The 19,674-nt window shown below is 43.0% G+C and overlaps 1 protein-coding gene across 1 annotated transcript in view; it reads right to left on the reverse strand.

Annotated features, from left to right (window-relative positions):
• Window positions 1-19,674, reverse strand: part of LOC306847267 (retinoic acid receptor beta-like) — a gene marked incomplete at both ends in the record, with an annotated part of 157,519 nt that overhangs the window by 17,155 nt on the left and 120,690 nt on the right. Inside the window, one exon of the mRNA XM_079381115.1 lies at window positions 3,312-3,488. Within this exon, the coding sequence (XP_079237241.1) occupies window positions 3,312-3,488 (177 nt within the window). The remainder of the gene's footprint in view (window positions 1-3,311; window positions 3,489-19,674) is intronic.

Below are 19,674 nucleotides of genomic sequence, written 5' to 3' on the forward strand. Positions count from 1 at the left end.
TGAAGGACATGCACGGGGTTCGTCACGATCCGGAAGTTCTGAAAGAGCTTCGTGCCACTACTGACCTCATGCTACGAGCGACGAAGGTCACTACTTGGTCTCTGGGTCGTGTGATGTCCACACTTGTTGTCCAGGAGCGTCACCTCTGGCTGTGTCTGGTCGACATGGGGATGCTGACAAAGTTTGGTTCCTCAAGGTCCCTGTGTTCTAGACTGGCTTCTTCGGCGACACAGTCGAGAACATGTCCCAGCAGTTCTCGGCTGCACAGGAGCAGACTGAGGAGATCCAACACATCCTGCTGCCATCTGCAGCAGCCTCCAGAAGTGGTGCCGTTGAGCTGGGTGTAGGCAGGCCGCCCCGTCCGTTCTGGCCCCGTCAAACCTGGTGGTGAGTGGGAGAGCAAGAGGCTCTCTGGGACAGGCGACCCAGAGAGAGAGAGGACTGCTTCGGGAGATGGTGGATGCATCTCTCCCTCCCCCGGAGGAGGACCGGGTGGAGAATAATTTGTTTAAAAAAAATCTCGGCAAGAAGCGGTTGTCTCTGCCTCTGGGTCCCAAGAGGGTATGGAGAGTCACAGACAGTCCACACTCATCCCCCTCTCTCGCCAGCAGGCAGCAGTGGGCGGTTCGAGAGCGTCATCAAAGGCCCTACTCACGCAACCTCTGCCAAACTGTGGAACCAGGTAAGCGTTGCACCGCACACTCAGACCCCTCTTTGGTCCGCCATGGGCCGGGCCCCTGCGTTCCACCTCGCTGCCCCACCGTGGGTAAGTCGGTGGTCCTGCTAGTCCCGCTTGTACGGTGTCTAGGTGCCTGGTAGCGCTACTCAGCCCGTCTCGATGGTTCCTGTGGACCATCTGACTCGGCTATGCGATTCAGTTCGCCCGGCGTCCTCCCAAGTTCAGGGGCATCCACCTTACAGCAGTGAAGGCAGCAGATGCTCATGTCTTGTGTGGGGAGATCACTGTCCTACTGGCGAATGACATGGTCCCTCCAGCCGATATGAAGACAGGGTTTTACAAACCTTACTTCATTGTGCCCAAGAAAGGTGGTGGGTTGAGACCAATCTTGGATCTGCGTGTCTTGAACCGGGTCCTTCACAAGGTTCCGTTCAAGATGCTCACGCAGAAATGCATCTTCGGGTGCGTCCGTCCCAGAGATTGGTTTGCAGCGATCGACCTGAAGGACGCGTACTTCCATGTGACGATCCTTCCACACCACAGGCCATTCCTGCGGATTGCGTTCGAAGGACAGGCATATCAGTACAAGGTCCTGCCCTTCGGGCTGTCCCTGTCGCCCCGTGTCTTCACGAAAGTTGCGGCGGCAGCCCTTGTTCCCCTGAGAGAACAGGGCATTCGCATTCTCAACTACCTCGATGACTGGCTCATACTGGCTCAGTCTCAGGACCAGTTGTGCGAACACAGGGACCTGGTGCTCTGGCACCTCGGCCAGTTGGGCCTTCGGGTCAACTGGGAAAAGAGCAAACTCTCCCCGACGCAGAGGATCTCTTTTCTCAGTATGAAGTTGGATTCGGTCGATCAGACAGCACACCTCACGCAGGAACGTGCTCAGTCGGTGTTGAACTGCTTGAATACGTTCAAGAGCAGGACGGGGCTTATGGCCGCTGCAGCGGCAGTCACACCGCTGGGGCTGCTTCATATGAGACCGCTTCAACACTGGTTTCATGGCCGAGTCCCGAGGTGGGTGGGGCAACGCGGCACTCACCGGGTCAGAGTCACACCGGCCTGCCGCCAAACCTTCACCCCGTGGTCAGACCTCTCGTTTCTCCGGGCAGGAGTGCCCCTGGAACAGGTCAAGTCACTGCACAGGCTCATCAATTGCCTAGAGTTGCTGGCAGTACGCCTGGCCTTGAACCGTCTCAAGACGCACTTACGAGGCAAGCACGTACTGGTCCGCATGGACAACAATGCGACCTTTGCATATATCAACCGACAAGGTGGTCTACGCTTCCATCGCATGTCGCAACTCGCCCGCCACCTCCTCCTCTGGAGGTCGCTTCGTGCCATTCACATTCTGGGCTTGCTCAACCAGGCAGCCAACGAGCTGTCACGAGCTGTGCTCCTTGGAGAGTGGAGACTCCATCCCCAGACGGTCCAGCTGATTGAAGAAGTTTCAGACTCACTCAGGTAGACCTGTTTGCTTCTCTTGAGACCTCTCATTGCCAGTTGTTTTACTCCTTGCCCGAGGGAACACTCTGTACGGACGCACTGGCACACAGCTGGCCGCGGGGCCTTCGCAAGTATGCGTTTCCCCCAGTGAGCCTTCTCGCACAGACACAGATCAGGGAGGACGAGGAGCAGGTCCTGCTCGTGGCACGGTACTGGCCCCCTCGGACTGGGTTCCCAGAACTAATGCTCCTTGAGACAGCCCCTCCTTGGCAGATTCCTCTGAGGAAGGATCTACTGACTCAGAGACGGGGCACCTTATGGCACCCATGTCCAGACCTCTGGAAACTTCATGTCTGGTCTCTGGATGGGACGCGGAGGTTCTAGATGACCTACCCCAAGAGGTAGTTGACACCATCATTATAAGACATGCTTACGCCTTGAAGCGGAACCTGTTCGTCGAATGGTGCTCTTCTCACCGAGAAGACCCCCTGAAGTGCCCGATCAAAGTCATGCTGTCCTTTTTGCAGCAAGGGCTGGAGCGAAGGCTGTCTCCCTCCACCCTTAAAGTCTATGTGGCTGCGATTGCTGCCAACCACGACCCCGTGAAAGGGAAGTCTTTGGGGAAGCATGACTTGGTCATCAGGTTCCTTAGGGGGCGAGAAGGTTAAATCCTCCACGGCCTACCCTCTTGGGACCTGTCGCTAGAGCTTAGAGCACTACAGCAGGGCCCATTTGAGCCTTTGCAGACAGTTTAGCTGAAGTTTCTTTCAATGAAGACTCTGCTCCTGCTTGCATTGATTTCCATCAAGAGGGTAGGGGGCCTGCATGCAATTTCAGTCGACGATTCATGCCTAGAGTTTGGGCCAGCTGACTCCCATATAACCCTGTGGCCCCGGCCCGGCTATGTGCCCAAGGTTCCCACTACTTCCTTCAGGGATCAGGTGGGGAGCCTGCAAGCGCTGCCTTCGGTGCCTTGCTCAAGGGTCTCACCTCCGTCATGGTATTGAGGGTGGAGAGAGTGTTGGTTATTCACTCCCCGCCTACAATCCCTGCCAGACCTGAGACTCAAACCCACGACCTTCGGGTTACAAGTCCGACTCTCTAGCCACACACGCACGCAGATACATACACACTCACACACACGCGCATACATACATGCACACACGCACACACACGCACTTACCAATATGTCGAGGCAGGCGGCTTTGAGCAGTGTGATCTGATCGGCGATTGTGAGTCCAGTGAAACCAGGAACTCGTTTGGCAAATTCCACGATTTTAATAATGCACTTAGTGGCCAGTTCACTGAACTTGTCCCAGAGACCCAGATCCAGACGCACGCGGTGATCCGCACTGGAGTTCTGCAGAAGACACACACACACAGAGTTAAAACTAAATCTTCTGTCTAAACATGCATCACTTCAAAACATACATGTTTATGGGTTGTGGTTGTCAATGTCTTTGGCTAAGACCTAGAATCCTCAAAAGATACTCAATACTCTAAGATGAGCTACAGATTGAGTAAGGCACGACTGACTCTGAGGAGCGTCTGCTTTGAGAGCAGCTGATGCTAATGTGTTTGTTTTCCAAGAGTTTACATTAAACAGCCCATCTGTTTCAGATCAGCAGTCTCACTCCTCCAGACCTCCCATGTTCACACAGCAGTAACATCAACAGAAAGAGAGGCAGAGGAATAATGCTCTTGAGCACTTAAACATTTATTGTTTGCAATGTTATTATTACTTACAATTGTTACAGTAGAAAAAAACACAAAAATATTTAATTAAATAACAAGAATTGTGGTGAGAAATGCCCCATGCCACCAATATATATTATTTATTTATTTTTTTGTGACCGAAATGTGTTTTAATTATATGGCAAATAGTGAAGCTCAATTAAATATATTTTAGAAATAGAATATATTTAGTTTAAATATTTAGTTTCAACCCTCATATATCAAAATGTTTTGCAAAATGTATTTCAGGGGCAATAAAATACATTTCCAATCTTATAGTAGCCTACATTAAGAGTAAATGCAAATGTGGAAGGAATATATTTTAATAGAATTTTATTCAAATGTGTTATATGTTCATGCATATTACAGACAACAAATAAAGTTTTTCTTCAAATGTGACATACATTTCTTGGATTGAAATATATAGCACAAAATATATATTTTTATTTATACATATATATTTATATTTTCAATATGAATGAATGAATGAGGCATTTATATAGCACTTTCATTGTGCATTGCTGTACACCCAAAGCATTTTATAGTCATATGAGGGGATATTCAAAAATATACAAAAAATATATTGGTAGAACATTTGTTGCAAATATATTTTGAAGCATATTTTAACTATATTTAAACTCATGTTTAAAATATTTATTTGAACACACACACACACACACATATATATATATATATATATATATATATATATACAGTATCTCACAGAAGTGAGTTCACCCCTCACATTTTTGTAAATATTTTTTTTAATCTTTTCATGTGACAACACTGAAGAAATGACACTTTGCGACAATGTAAAGTAGTGAGTGTACAGCTTGTATAACAGTGTAAATTTGCTGTCCCCTCAAAATAACTCAACACACAGCCATTAATGTCTAAACCGCTGGCCACACAACTGAGTACGCCCCTAAGTGAAAATGTCCAAATTGGGCCCAATTAGCCATTTTCTCTCCCCGGTGTCATGTGACTAGTTAGTGTTACAAGGTCTCAGGTGTGAATGGGAAGCAGGTGTGTTAAATTTGGTCTCACTCTCTCATACTGGCCACTGGAAGTTCAACATGGCACCTCATGGCAAATAACTCTCTGAGGATCTGGAAAAAACAATTGTTGCTCTACATAAAGATGGTGTAGGCTATATGAAGATTGCCAAGACCCTGAAACTGAGCTGCAGCACGTTGGCCAAGACCATACAGCGGTTTAACAGGACAGGTTCCACTCAGAACAGGCCTCGCCATGGTCGACCAAAGAAGTTGAGTGCACGTGCTCAGTGTCATATCCAGAGGTTGTGTTTGGGAAAAAGACGTATGCCAAAATTGCTGCAGAGGTTGAAGGGGTGGGGGGTCAGCCTGTCAGTGCTCAGACTATACGCCGCACACTGCATCAAATTGGTCTGCATGGCTGTCGTCCAAGAAGGAAGCCTCTTCTAAAGATGATGCACAATAAAGACCGCAAACAGTTTGCTGAAGACAAGCAGACTAAGGACATGGATTACTGCAACCATGTCTTGTGGTCTGATGAGACTAAGATAAACTTATTTGTTTCAAATAAGGTGAGGAGTACAAAGACAAATGTGTCTTGCCTACAGTCAAGCATGGTGGTGGGAGTGTCATGGTCTGGGGCTGCATGAGTGCTGCAGGCACTGGGGAGCTACAGTTCACTGAGGGAACCATGAATGCCAACATGTACTACTGTGACATACTGAAGCACAGACTGCGCCGCAGGGCAGTATTCCAACATGATAACGACCCCAAACACACCTCCAAGACGACCGCTGCCTTGCTAAAGAAGCTGAGGGTAAAGGAGATAGACTGCCAAGCATGTCTCCAGACCTAAACCCTATTGAGCATCTGTGGGGCATTCTCAAACAGAAGGTGGAGGAGCGCAAGGTCTCTAACATCCACCAGCTCCAGTGAAGAAGAGGACTCCAGTGGCAACCTGTAAAGCTCTGGTGAACTCCATGCCCAAGAGGGTTAAGGCAGTGCTGGAAAATAATGCTGGCCACACAAAATATTGACACTTTGGGCCCAATTTGGACATTTTCACTTAGGAGTGTACTCACTTTTGTGGGCAGCGGTTTAGACATTAATGGCTTTGTGTTGAGTTATTTTGAGTGGACAGCAAATTTACACTGTTATACAAGCTGTACACTCACTACTTTAAATTGTAGCAAAGTATAATTTCTTCATTGTTGTCAAATGAAAAATATAATAAAATATTTACAAAAATGTGAGGGGTGTACTCACTTCTGTGAGATACTGTATATATATATATATATATATATCTGTATATATAGAAGTAATATATAATTCTATTTTAATTTGTTCTTTTATTTCTTTTCTTTTCTTTTCTTTTATTATAATTATAATTTTTTATTTTATTATAATTTTTTTTTTGCATATTCATTCTTGCTCTTTGTATACTTTCCCCTTTATTATTACTCTAAAGCAATTTTTCTGAGTTGTGTGTATAATTAAGCAAGTAGTTATCAGTTAAGGGCAAATGGAAAATATACCATGTTCATTTGATAGAATGACAAATTACAGAGTTTTGTTTGTTGTGTTTGGACAAATGGTTCATAAATGTTTGTGATTTGTGTAAAACCTTTTTTCAGATATTTTAAAGTATTGGTTGGTTGTATTAACGATTGTGAAAACATTTGAGAGTTTTGTGCACATCGTTTTGAGAAAATTATTTGCATGTTTTGTAATTTGTATGAAATGAATGAAAACGTACAATCTGTTTAGGACAATTACAAAGTGTTCAGCTCACTGTGTTAACTGTTCTGAGAACAGTGACCTGAGTTTGAGAAATGTGTCAAATCGATTGAGAAAAACTGTAAATTGCACATAAACTAGCATTCTAAATAAACAGTCATGGCCAAAAATATTGGCAAATATTATCAAAGAAAGCTGTGAAAATTAATCTGCATTGTTAATATAAAATTTAAAATTCACAAAAATCTAACCTTTCATTGGATAATAAGAATTTAAAATGGGGGCAAATATCATTATGAAATAAATGTTTTTTCTCAAACACACATTGGACACAATTATTGGCACCCCTAGAAATTAAAAAAATATCTAGTTTAATTTAGTAAAATATCTCTGAAGTATATTCCCATTCATATGCACAATTCTGAGCACTCCAGGGTGATTATTAACATGAAATTATCCAGCAATGGCTTCCTGTTTCACAGAAATATAAATAGGAGGGAAAACAAAGCCCAAATTCCCTTAATTCATTTATACTGCTGTATTTTTGATGTTGTGGGCCTATATTTCTGCTGGAGGTCCTGGACATCTTGTTTAGACACATGGCATCATGGATTCTATCAAATACCAACAGATAAAAAATTCAATAAGTGACTGACTCTGTAAGAAATCATATAATGGGCCATGTTTGGATCTTCCAACCGGACAATAATCCAAACACAAACCTCAAAAACAACACAAAAATGGGTCACTGAGCACAAAAGCAAGCTTCTGCTATGGCCATTCCAGTCCTCTGACCTGAACCCTGTAGAAAATGAGTGAGGTGAACTGAAGAGAAGAAGCACCAACATGGAATCTGAAGGATCTGGAGTGATTCTGGATGAAGGAATGGTCTCTGATCTCTTGTCAGGTGTTCTCTAACCTCATCAGGCATTATAGGAGAAAATTTAGAGCTGTTAAACTGGCAAATGGAGGATTCAAAAAGTATTGAATAAAAGGGTGCTGTTAATTGTGGCCAATGTGTATTAGAGAAAAAACATTTATTTCATAATGATATTTCCCGCCCATTTTAAATTGTTATTATACAATGAAAGGTTAGATTTTTGTGAATTTTTTAAATAAAAGTATTAACAATGCAGATAAAATTTCACAGCCTTCTTTGATCATATTTACCAATGGTGCCGATATTTTTGGCCATGACTTTATTTGAAAAATCATATGATGTTTAAAATGATCGCTTTCTGTCAATTCTGAGATATCCCAAAAAGAAATAGCCAGGATCATTCCTGCTGGCCCCGGGTTCGATTCTGTCACTAGCCTTATTCATCAAAGAGAATGGTTTCCTATGGTCTGGACTGAAAGCCGCAGGCTGTGAGATGCTCTGCGTGGATCTATTGTCTCGGGCTCAGATCAGTAAATATGATCTCTGCTTCAGAGAAAAGCACATCACAGCTGCCATTAAATCACTCTAAGAGAGTGGCGGCACATTTCGCTGAGAGACCTCACCAATGATTGGCAAACTAACCGCAGAAAGACAAGTGGCCAGACTTTGATATTAAACCTACTTGTCTTCTTCCTCCCCGGGGCAAAGTCGACGCTGTTTGATTTCCCTTCCAATCTCAGTCAATTACTACACGGTCATAATTCAATAGAACCAAACAAGGAAGTGGCCAGGGAATTCTAATTTCATTTAGCTACATTTATCCTAACAAATTAGACAACTTGCGACATTAGAAAATAAGCTGGCGATGTTAGAACGAGCGCAGCGGCATCGATCACACAAACCGTGCTAACAATGATGTAAAAGAGCACATGCTGCCTATGCAGCTAATATCCAGTCATCTCAAAACCACCTCCTTGAACCGAAGGCCACATATCAGCACTGTTTTATTTTATCTTTAAAGCTGCCAGGGTCATTTCTCATAATCATCACTGTCAATAAAGCATTATTCATTGTAGGATGGAAGCGCAGCTATATCTCTCTCACCCGCCTGTGAACTCCTCAATCACTGAAGGACGAGATTTGAATATTTTACGGCATAATTGGAGCTTTGACCTAATCTGAGAGAGCGCGGCTTCTTTTCTGTTGCTTACTAAAAGCATGTCGGGAACCAGTCATGTGTAATAATGAGGAACTTCTCTCAGACTGAGAGTGAGGATAATTAGCCCTGATCCAGATTTAAGCCGTGTTTAAACACTCCTCGCTGCTGTTCAGGCAAACATCACCGCTAAGCGTGGCATATCTGTGCTTAAAGTTAGAAAAGGAAAGATATAATCATCCATAGCTTTTATCAATGCAAAATGACAGAAAATCATGCCAGCAGAAATTACTTCCTAAGCTAACATACGCAGGGCTTAACATTAACTTTTTTTTCATAAAATTTTGTTGCTAAGGAAATTACGTTTTATATGATTAAATTTACTGCATACTGAAATTGACTTAAATTGATTTCGAGGTTATTTTTTGTCTGTATAAATGGCAGTTTTATTACTAACCTTATTAAATGTTTGTGTCATCTTTCATATCAAATTCTTACTTTTATTAATAATTTCAGTTATTATAATTAGACACTATAGGTTAATGGCATTTAGATGCATTTACACAGAGAGCTTAATGATTTTGAAATGCATTAACAATGCAAAGTTACATCTGCATAAATGTTATGAGCCTAAGTATTTTTTTAAATATACAAATATAAAATGTTTGAAAAAAATTCAATGATAGGCTACTTTTACATTTGAAAATAAATCACCAGTAGGTGGCAGCACGTGTCTGTCTTAAAGAGTGAGTCATTGAGTCATTAATATAAACTATTTGTTTTAGACGGCTGATTCGTTCTAGAATGAAGCAAGTGCCTGTCTTTATGACTGGGTTATTTAATCATTAATCATTCAGTAAGGAAAGGTGCGTTGCTCAGAGATGCGCAGCTGTGCTGTGATCTTTGTTTGGAACTGTTTTTGTTAACCAAATCGAGCAAAAACAGTCAACATTGACAACGTGTCTAAAATGTAGGTCATTTAATATTAACTACTCGTTTGAACTCTTGCATAAAACAAATGTCTAATATTTAACCGGTTTTAAGGAAAAATGCACTTTCTTGGTCATGTCATGTTGCGTAACTAGGCTATATTTTATGTTATAAATATAAAAACTACCTTTTTTAGTAGTTTTAGTAGTTAGTAGTATGTTTCTTCTGTGTGCCGCTGTGTTCATTTGTTTTGATTTCTCTTTCACTTGCCCCTTCAAACAAACACTTGTCTTAATGTTGAGCTCTGTTAAAGTACATAAAATTCAGCCCGCCAAAGTGGGAGTGACTGTGTAAGACACCACTGCTGAAATCCACCCGCTTTTGGAGGGTTGGAGGTGTTAATGTCAAGCTCTGAACATACATACACTATATTGCCAAAAGTATTGGGACTTGCCAGCGGCCAAGAGACTGCGGTTGGAAGACGCAATGCCGCTCCATGCATCTCTGGCCAGTCCCTCTGGGGACAAGGGGAGTTCTGCTGTGGTCAGTCAGAATGCGGTGCTTTCTGTGTTATCCAGCTCGACCCCCCCCCCCCCTCCGCTGCACCACCCTGTACATCGATTGTTCCTTTGGTGCCACTTGTATGGAGTTTGGGGGTGTGGCTTGCGCTGCCCAACCCATCCCGCTGGGTCATTCGCACAATCCGACTCGGCTATGCGATTCCGTTCACCAGGCAACCTCCCAAATTCAGCGGTGTTCGAAACTTCGGTGGCAGTCCGAGACACACCTGTCTTGCACGAGGAGATTGCTATCCTCCTGGCAAAGGATGCAATCGGGCCGGTCCCTCCAGCCGAGAAGAAGTAGGGGTTACTTCATCGTACCCAAGACAGGTGCTCAATCGTGCAGCCGATGTGCTCTCACGACAGCTCACATTCCCGGAGAATGGCGACTCCATCCCGAGACAATCCGACTGTTCTGGAGTCAATTTGGGGAAGCTTGGGTAAACCTGGTTGCCTCCCATGAGTCCTCCCACAGCCAGTTGTATGACTCCCTGACCGAGGCCTCCTCGGCATGGACGCACTGGCGCACAGCTGGCCTTCCCCCAATGAGCCTTCACTCACAGACACTGTGCAAGTTCAGGGAGGACGAGGAACAGGTCCTGCCGGTTGCGCCGTTTGGCCCATCCAGACCTGGTTTTCGGAACTCATGCTCCTCGTGACAGCCCCTCCTGGCGCATCGCTCTGGGGTCCGGCACCATCTAGCACTCGCATCCAGATCTTGGAACCTCCATGTGTGGTTCCTGGATGAGATGCGGCAGACTTGAGTGTTTTGTCCACCGGCAGTGGAAGGCACTTTCACTCAGGCCAAATCCCTCTCTACGAGGCGAGCTCTTGCCTTGGAGTGGAGTCTGTTAGCGATCTGGTGTTCTTCTCGCCGAGAAGACCCCTGAAGATTCACGATTGGAGTAGTGCTTTCTTTCCCGCAAGAAAGGTTGGACTGTAGGCTGTCCCCCTCCACCTTCAAAACATATGTGGCTGCTATCGCAGCGCATCACGATGCAGTGAAAGCTACATTTTCAGCATCATTACTCCAGTCTTCAGTGTCACATGATCCTTCAGAAATCATTCTTATATGCTGATTTATTATCAATGTTGGAAACAGCTTTCTATACACTCCCGTCTCCCAGGCTGCATTGTTTGGCGACACTGTCAAGAACTGTGCCCAGCAGTTCTCAGTTCTCAGCAGTACAGAAGCAGACTGGGGCCAACACATCTTGCCCCGGCGTGATGCACCGTCTGCCACCGCTCCGTCGCGGGCCAGCCCCCAGACTGCTCGTCGCTGTGGGCTGCTCTGCCCCGTGCTGAATCATCACCTAGGCAGGCGCGTCGAGCCTCTTGCAGGAAAGCGGCTCTGACACGGGCAACCCGGAGATGTGGGAAGCTGCTCTTTCTCAGGAGACGGCAAGGACAGCACCACTCCTTCCCCCAGAGGAGGTTCGGGTGGAGAATCATTTATTCTGTTCTGCTGCTGGCTCAAGGGCCAGCGGTAACCACATAGTCAAAGAAAGAGCAATTTCCTTTTCCTCCGGGTTCTCAGGCTCACGGGCTGACAGTGTGCGATGCACTGCCTCCTCACTCTCGCCCATGACGCCACACTCTTGCCACTCTTACCAAGAGACTGCGGTTGGAAGACGCAATGCCTCTCCATGCATCTCTGGCCAGTCCCTCTGGGGACAAGGGGAGTTCTGCTGTGGTCAGTCAGAATGCGGTGCTTTCTGTGTTATCCAGCTCGACCCCCCCCCCCCCCCCCCCGCTGCACCACCCTGTACATCGATTGTTCCTTTGGTGCCACTTGTATGGAGTTTGGGGGTGTGGCTTGCGCTGCCCAACCCATCCCGCTGGGTCATTCGCACAATCCGACTCGGCTATGCGATTCAGTTCACCAGGCAACCTCCCAAATTCAGCGGTGTTCGAAACTTCGGTGGCAGTCCGAGACGCACCTGTCTTGCACGAGGAGATTGCTGTCCTCCTGGCAAAGGATGCAATCGGGCCGGTCCCTCCAGCCGAGAAGAAGTAGGGGTTACTTCATCGTACCCAAGACAGGTGCTCAATCGTGCAGCCGATGTGCTCTCACGACAGCTCACATTCCCGGAGAATGGCAACTCCATCCCGAGACAATCCGACTGTTCTGGAGTCAATTTGGGGAAGCTTGGGTAAACCTGGTTGCCTCCCATGAGTCCTCCCACAGCCAGTTGTATGACTCCTTGACCGAGGCCCCCTCGGCATGGAAGCACTGGCGCACAGCTGGCCTTCCCCCAATGAGCCTTCACTCACAGACACTGTGCAAGTTCAGGGAGGACGAGGAACAGGTCCTGCCGGTTGCGCCGTTTGGCCCATCCAGACCTGGTTTTCGGAACTCATGCTCCTCGTGACAGCCCCTCCTGGCGCATCGCTCTGGGGTCCGGCACCATCTAGCACTCGCATCCAGATCTTGGAACCTCCATGTGTGGTTCCTGGATGAGATGCGGCAGACTTGAGTGTTTTGTCCACCGGCAGTGGAAGGCACTTTCACTCAGGCCAAATCCCTCTCTACGAGGCGAGCTCTTGCCTTGGAGTGGAGTCTGTTAGCGATCTGGTGTTCTTCTCGCCGAGAAGACCCCTGAAGATTCACGATTGGAGTAGTGCTTTCTTTCCCGCAAGAAAGGTTGGACTGTAGGCTGTCCCCCTCCACCTTCAAAACATATGTGGCTGCTATCGCAGTGCATCACGATGCAGTGAAAGCTACATTTTCAGCATCATTACTCCAGTCTTCAGTGTCACATGTTCCTTCAGAAATCATTCTTATATGCTGATTTATTATCAATGTTGGAAACAGTTGTGCTGCTTTATATATTTTTTGGAACCTGTGATACTTTTTCAGGATTTGTTTTGATGAATAAAAAGGTTAAAAGAACAGCATTTATTCAAAATATAAATCTTTTCTAACAATATAATCTTTATTATCACTTAGTATGAATTTAACACGTCCTTACTGAATAAAGGTTTTCACTTCTTTAAAAAAAAGGTTTTTATTTGAAATAAATGATGCGCAGAAGAGACACTACAAACCTTACTGATCCCAAACTTCTGAACGGCAGTGTATACACATTTATCTGGAGTGCATGATCTCAGATTGTTTATTGGTATATACCTTCCAAATAACACGTTATATTACAGATGGACCTTAAAGTCAACAAAGGTATTAAAGAAAAGAACATTTGGATATCTCAATTGCACATTTAACAAAAAAGTGGCCCACTTCACACAATATATACCTTGCAGTTGGATGCCACCAGAAAGTTCTCTAGAATCAGGAATGCAATCACTTCTGAAGCTCTTTCTCATGAGATATGTTCATTATTAGATAACATTGTCAGTCAGATGGCTGGGTTTTATTCAGGTAAGCATTTCAAAAAAGGATAGAGATTTTAACCCCATTCTTATTCCTATACAATGTTAGGATTAGGGGTAATGCTAAAGTGCTAGTAGACTCTTACCTGGAGATGTAACTCTATTGGAATCGTCTCCTTATTTTTGCAGAGTCTCATTTTTGCTGTTATTTGATCAGCTGCTGCTGAGGCTTCCCTTGCATTTTTGCATGGCTCTACCGAGTCATAGCTGTAGCTGCATCTCTTCTGTGAATTATGCACAGTTGTCAGAGTTTTCTGTCATCCAGAATGTGCTAGACAAGAAAAAGGCTGAGTGCCGAGCCACTGCGGTGTATATTTATCATAATTTGGCCACCATTACTGCTTGACTTTGTTTTTATATGCTCTCAGCTTACCAGACTGAAGAAGCAGATTTTCATTATAACTATCCATATCCATGCTAAGACCTGCCTGCAGAATTCAGTTATCTACATGACCAGCGTTTTTATTCTTGGACCAACAGCATTTACTCTTTTGCGTGTGTGTGTGTGTTTGTACATCTCTCTCTTCACCTGACTGTACAACCAACACTCATCACTCCAGTTATAGTCCTGCTGTTCTGTGATGTTTCACCGCACTGACCTTTTTTTCTCAGATTCAAATCCCTGCTGACAGCAGTTCGGCTTCAACATTTCTCACTATATCATCATAACTTTATCACACTCTTGGGGTGTGTAGTGAAGCCAATATCTGTAGCAATGCCAATTTTATTGTATCTGTGTCTGTATTTAAAGAAAAACAGATATGGGTGGGGCTTTAAACAAAAATTTGTCAAAACTACTGTAAATTTTTAAAATAAAAAAGTAAATTTTAAAAATAAATGTTAAATGTTCCATTCATAGTTTTCACATAACAAATATGCCTTGTATAATTCATAAAATGGTTATTTTTTATTATTCAACTTCTGTAAATGCCTTACAATTATAACAATAATACTGAATTGTAAATACAAGGAAAACATTTTTTAGTAGAGTACATGGGTGTCATTTGTATGCGGGACGTTCCACCACCACTTTTTGCCAAATTGCACAGAAAAGCATACCCAATCCCTCATACTTCATAGCTTAAATCATACATGTAACATGCAATACATTTGTGCCAGACTTGTTCTGTTATGTACAGAACAGGACATCTAATTACTGTACATATTTGGGTTGGTATAGATGCATGTATTTAGGTTGATTAAGCAATATTAATTAATATTTTGACTTGATTAAAGCCAGTTAGATGTTAAGTTGCTATTAATGTTAATTTTTCAGGGCAACCTACATTGCACGCTGATTTCCTATAAGGGCTGTGCAGAAAAGCTCACTTGAAACTTCACTTGAAATCAGGTAGAAATAGCTCTCTAAGGTAACAATCCCAGGTAACAACATTTTGTGGTGTGTATCAGGGGCGTCAATAAATCAGGGACGGTTCCTCCAAGGAGGCAAGACAGGCAGTGTCTCCTCAAAAAATTGGATGAGAAAATAATAGACATTACAAAAATAAAACAACGCAAATATTACTAAATATGACATTAAAATCATAACATCACACATTTTTATAATGTAACACTGTCCAACAGCGACACTCACAGCTAAAGTTGCCTTGCAAGTTACAGAGGAGGCATTGACTTTCTACAGAGACCCCTTAGTGTGTGACTTTTCTGGAGGCTCATTGAGATGAATGGGGGAAAATCAAGTGAGAGGAGGCAATGCCTCCATCGCGCTATAACAACTCACCTGCTTAGATATCACTGTTCACGCTTTGTGCCACGTCAAAATATATTGACGCTTTGTGTCACGTCAAAATAAAACTTGAAATGGCCTGAAAACGTGATGATTGCGTTTTTAGTGAGCATTCAGCTTGATGAAATGAAAGATGTATCTTCGTGTCTGTAACTGTTTTGATGACGATGACCCGAAAATAAGTTGACTATTAAAAAGAACAGCTGAACATCAGTTCACAAATAAAAAATATTGGTAACACTTTACAATAAGGTGTCATTTGTTAACATTAGTTAGTGTTAACTAACATGAACAAACAATGAACATTAGCTACAGTAGCTATTTATTAAACGTTAGGTAATAAAAATACAGTTGTTCATTGTTAGTTAATGTTAATTCACAGTGCATTAACTAATGTTAAATAACACAACTTTTGATTTTAATAATGCATTAGTAAATGTAGAAATGAATATGAACTAATATTACTAACATTAAATACTGTAGAAATATTGTTCATTCTTTGTTTATGTAACTAAAGTAGTTAACTAATGTTAACTAATGATACCTTATTGTTTTATTTATTTATTTAGTCATTTAGCAGACGCTTTTATCCAAAGCGACTTACAAATGAGGACATAAGAAGTAATCAAAACCAACAAAAGAGCAACAACGTGCAAGTGCTATTACAAGTCTTGGTTAGCCTAACACAGTACAGATAATTATTAGATTATTAATTATTACAGATATTATTGTAAAGTGTTTCCAAAATATTGTTCAAATTGTTACCGCCTATAGTTATTATTCTGGAATAAATGTAAAAAAAATGCACAAAAACACTACAAAATGTAATAATAATAATAATAATATACACAGTGTATATATATATATATATATATATATATATATACTGAACACAATTATAAACGCAACACTTTTGTTTTTGCCCCCATTTTTCATGAGCTGAACTCAAAGATCTAAGATTTTTTCTATGTACACAAAAGGCCTATTTCCCTCAAATATTGTTCACAAATCTGTCTAAATCTGTGTTAGTGAGCACCTCTACTTTGCCGAGATAATCCATCCGCCTCACAGGTCTGGCATATCAAGATGCTGATTAGACAGCATGATTATTGCACAGGTGTGCCTTAATAAATAAAAGGCTACTCTAAAATGTGCAGTTTTACTGTATTGGGGGGGTCGGAGGGGTCCGAAAACCAGTCAGTATCTGGTGTGACCACCATTTTCCTCACGCAATGCAACACATCTTTCACATAGAGTTGATCCAGAGCATCCCAAACATGCTCAATGGATGACATGTCCGGTGAGTATGCTGGCCGTGCAAGAACTGGGATGTTTTCAGCTTCCAGGAATTGTGTACAGATCCTTGCAACATGGGGCCGTGCATTATAATGCTGCAACATGAGGTGATGGTCGTGGATGAATGGCACAACAATGGGCCTCAGGATCTCGTCACGGTATCTCTGTGCATTCAAAACGCCATCAATAAAATGCACCTGTGTTCATTGTCCATAACATACGCCTGCTCATACCATAACCCTACCGCCACCATGGGCCACTCGATCCACAACATTGACATCAGCAAACCGCTCAAACAGAAACAGGCCTTTTGTGTACATAGGAAAAGTCTTAGATCTTTGAATTCAGCTCATGAAAAATGGGGGCAAAAACAAAATTGTTGCATTTATAATTTTGTTCAGTGTATATATTAGGGGTGTAACGATACTGTCACGAACTGTCACGGTACAGACATCACGGTCACGAACTTTCACGGTACAGACATATCGGTTCGGTGCATGAGGCCTTACAACGAATACAGGCAATTCACCATCAATTCAGAAGGGGGCGCCTGCAGTAATGCAACGCTGTTTGATAACCGCCAGCAGAAGAACAGCGAATGCGCACTTGACAACAAAGCCCACAAGACAATGACCGTGTTCTGATTCTGAATGCGTCTCTCATATAGACTGACAAAGGAATATACTTTAAAGGCTTGGACACTCAACTGTTTGCGAATTGGAGCTTTGTGCTCGTGTATCCTACCTCTCTCATTTGGCACAAGTCCAAATATTACATATTATTTCCATATTTGCGATGTATCTGAGTGCAAAACTATTATTTATTATTTAAATAATAGGCTTTTTACTTCAGTCACGTTCCAACGGTGACACAGGCACGCGCGCTGATGTTTGTATTTTATATTATATATATATATATATATACAGTGGTGTGAAAAAGTGTTGGACCCCTTCCTGATTTTTTATTTTTTTGCATGTTTGTCACACTTTAATGTTTCAGATCATCAAACAAATTTAAATATTAATAACACAAGTAAACACAACATTCCTGTCACTACACGTATTCGCTGATTTGTGACTGTGTGTTTTGAGTTTGAGCTCCATCAAGTTGATTCTTTATCGTCTATTTTCTATCTTTCTATCTTTTAACAATTTTACACTATCATTTTCGTTTCTATAACGTGTGAATATATCCCCTATAGCATTCTAAAACAAAACCAATCACAGCGCCTTGTTATCACTAGTTTTATTTTGATTTCTCGAGTCTGCTATTAGCTTAAAAGCTGTTAGCATCGGCAGCGTGGCTGCCGCTAATCTCGCTTACATTGCTAATACTCTATTCACACACATTACCATTGTTTCACTGTTACTTGCTTAAATGGCGGATTTGTGTCTACCTTTGAGTGCAGGTGAGGACACATTCGAGCTGCATTCGGTGCAGCTGGTGCTGGAGGCCGTGGAGAAGCAGATCCGTGACCTGGTGGAGAAGTAGGCCCAGTTGAGAGAGCGGAGAGCCGTGCTGGAAACATCCCGCGCTGACGCTCACAAGTCCGGGGTAAGTATACAGCACGCTACTAACACTCCCACCACCTCTACTCCATGTGTTTTTCTGCACAGACCCTGTGCACCCAGGACTAGGGATGGGTATCGTTAAGGTTTTAACGGTATTACTACTCTTACCGATACTGCTTATCGATCCGGTACTTTAACGGTATTCTTATCGGTACTTTTTGTTTTACTTTGTTTCTTTGTTCATATTCTTACAGTATCTTATCTTATGTATATAAAACACTAAAAATGCCTGCACTTCATCAATTTGTAAATGCACCAGTGTGCAGGTATTTTTAGTGTTTTATATACATAAGATAAGATACAGTAACAACATGAACAAAGAAACAAAGTAAAACAAACTGACAAATACAATAAAACAAACACACAAACGAAATGAAATAAACAGTGCTTTCATTTTTCCATGAAGGTCTACTAATATTAATGTTCAGGTAAGTAATAACTACAAAATAAATCTAAAAGTAATCAGATGTAAATGAGCACTGCATAGTTTTCACTGTATGTACTGATAGATTTATGTTTATTAAAGCTATAACGTTGTTCAGATTAAGAGCTGTGGGTGATTTTCTCTTTGCATTTGGTTCTTTGATTAACATTGATGGCTCAAGCTCCAGTCTGACACTTTAAGACAATATACTGACACGCAACGCATTTTTTGGCATATTTTTGTGTGTTATTTCGACGCGCCCGAAGCTCAAAGTGTACTTTGCTTGTCCGTTTTGGAGCACGCCGCCGCGCAGGCACACGCGCGCACACACATTTCAGCCTGGGGAACAGCATCACTTGTGCAGATTGTACTTTCAACATTTTACTATCAAATATGTCCTGCAATGTAGCAACAGTAAAGACGGCATTTTATAACAATTACTTTGAGCTGATTCAGATGTTAAGTTTTGGTTCGGAGGAACGAATCCGCGCTGCTATGAAGGGAAGGAAGTTGTGCTAGAAGAAATGCGGCTATAATCCTTGGAAGCCAAAATCGAAAAAAAAAAAAATACTTAGCTTAATATAACAGCCACAGGCCTAAAGTGTGAGCAGATGTTTGAATAGTTGGTTCTCTCTTCTATCATAATGAAACAGGACTTTCATGTTGCGTGTGCTGAAGCTCCTCCGCGTGAGCGCGATCTCGCTTCTGAATTGCGAATAGCAAAAATGCATCATAGACAAATGTTTGAATATTATTGCACATAAAAACAGCTGGCGACATTATATATATATATATATATATATATATATAGAGAGAGAGAGAGAGAGAGAGAGAGAGCAACAATAAATGTATATGTGTTTTCTTAATTTCTCCAATACCGACAGAAGTACCGAATAACGTCAGAGCTTATCGATACTTCGGTCTTTCATAATTTAGCCCCGAGACCGATTTAATACCGAGTTTCGGTACCCATCCCTACCCAGGACGCGATCTTCCCAGATGTCCTTCACTCCAGCGCCGGGACGCCACGGATCCTGGGTGCACCAGCAGCGGAAGACGCGAGCCAGGCCCCGGGCGACGGCCTCTCCGCCTCCGGTCTTCGAGATCTCCACCCGGAACCGCTTCG

This window comes from Barbus barbus (assembly GCF_936440315.1).
Source record: "Barbus barbus genome assembly, chromosome: 27".
NCBI classification, from domain to species: domain Eukaryota; kingdom Metazoa; phylum Chordata; class Actinopteri; order Cypriniformes; family Cyprinidae; genus Barbus; species Barbus barbus.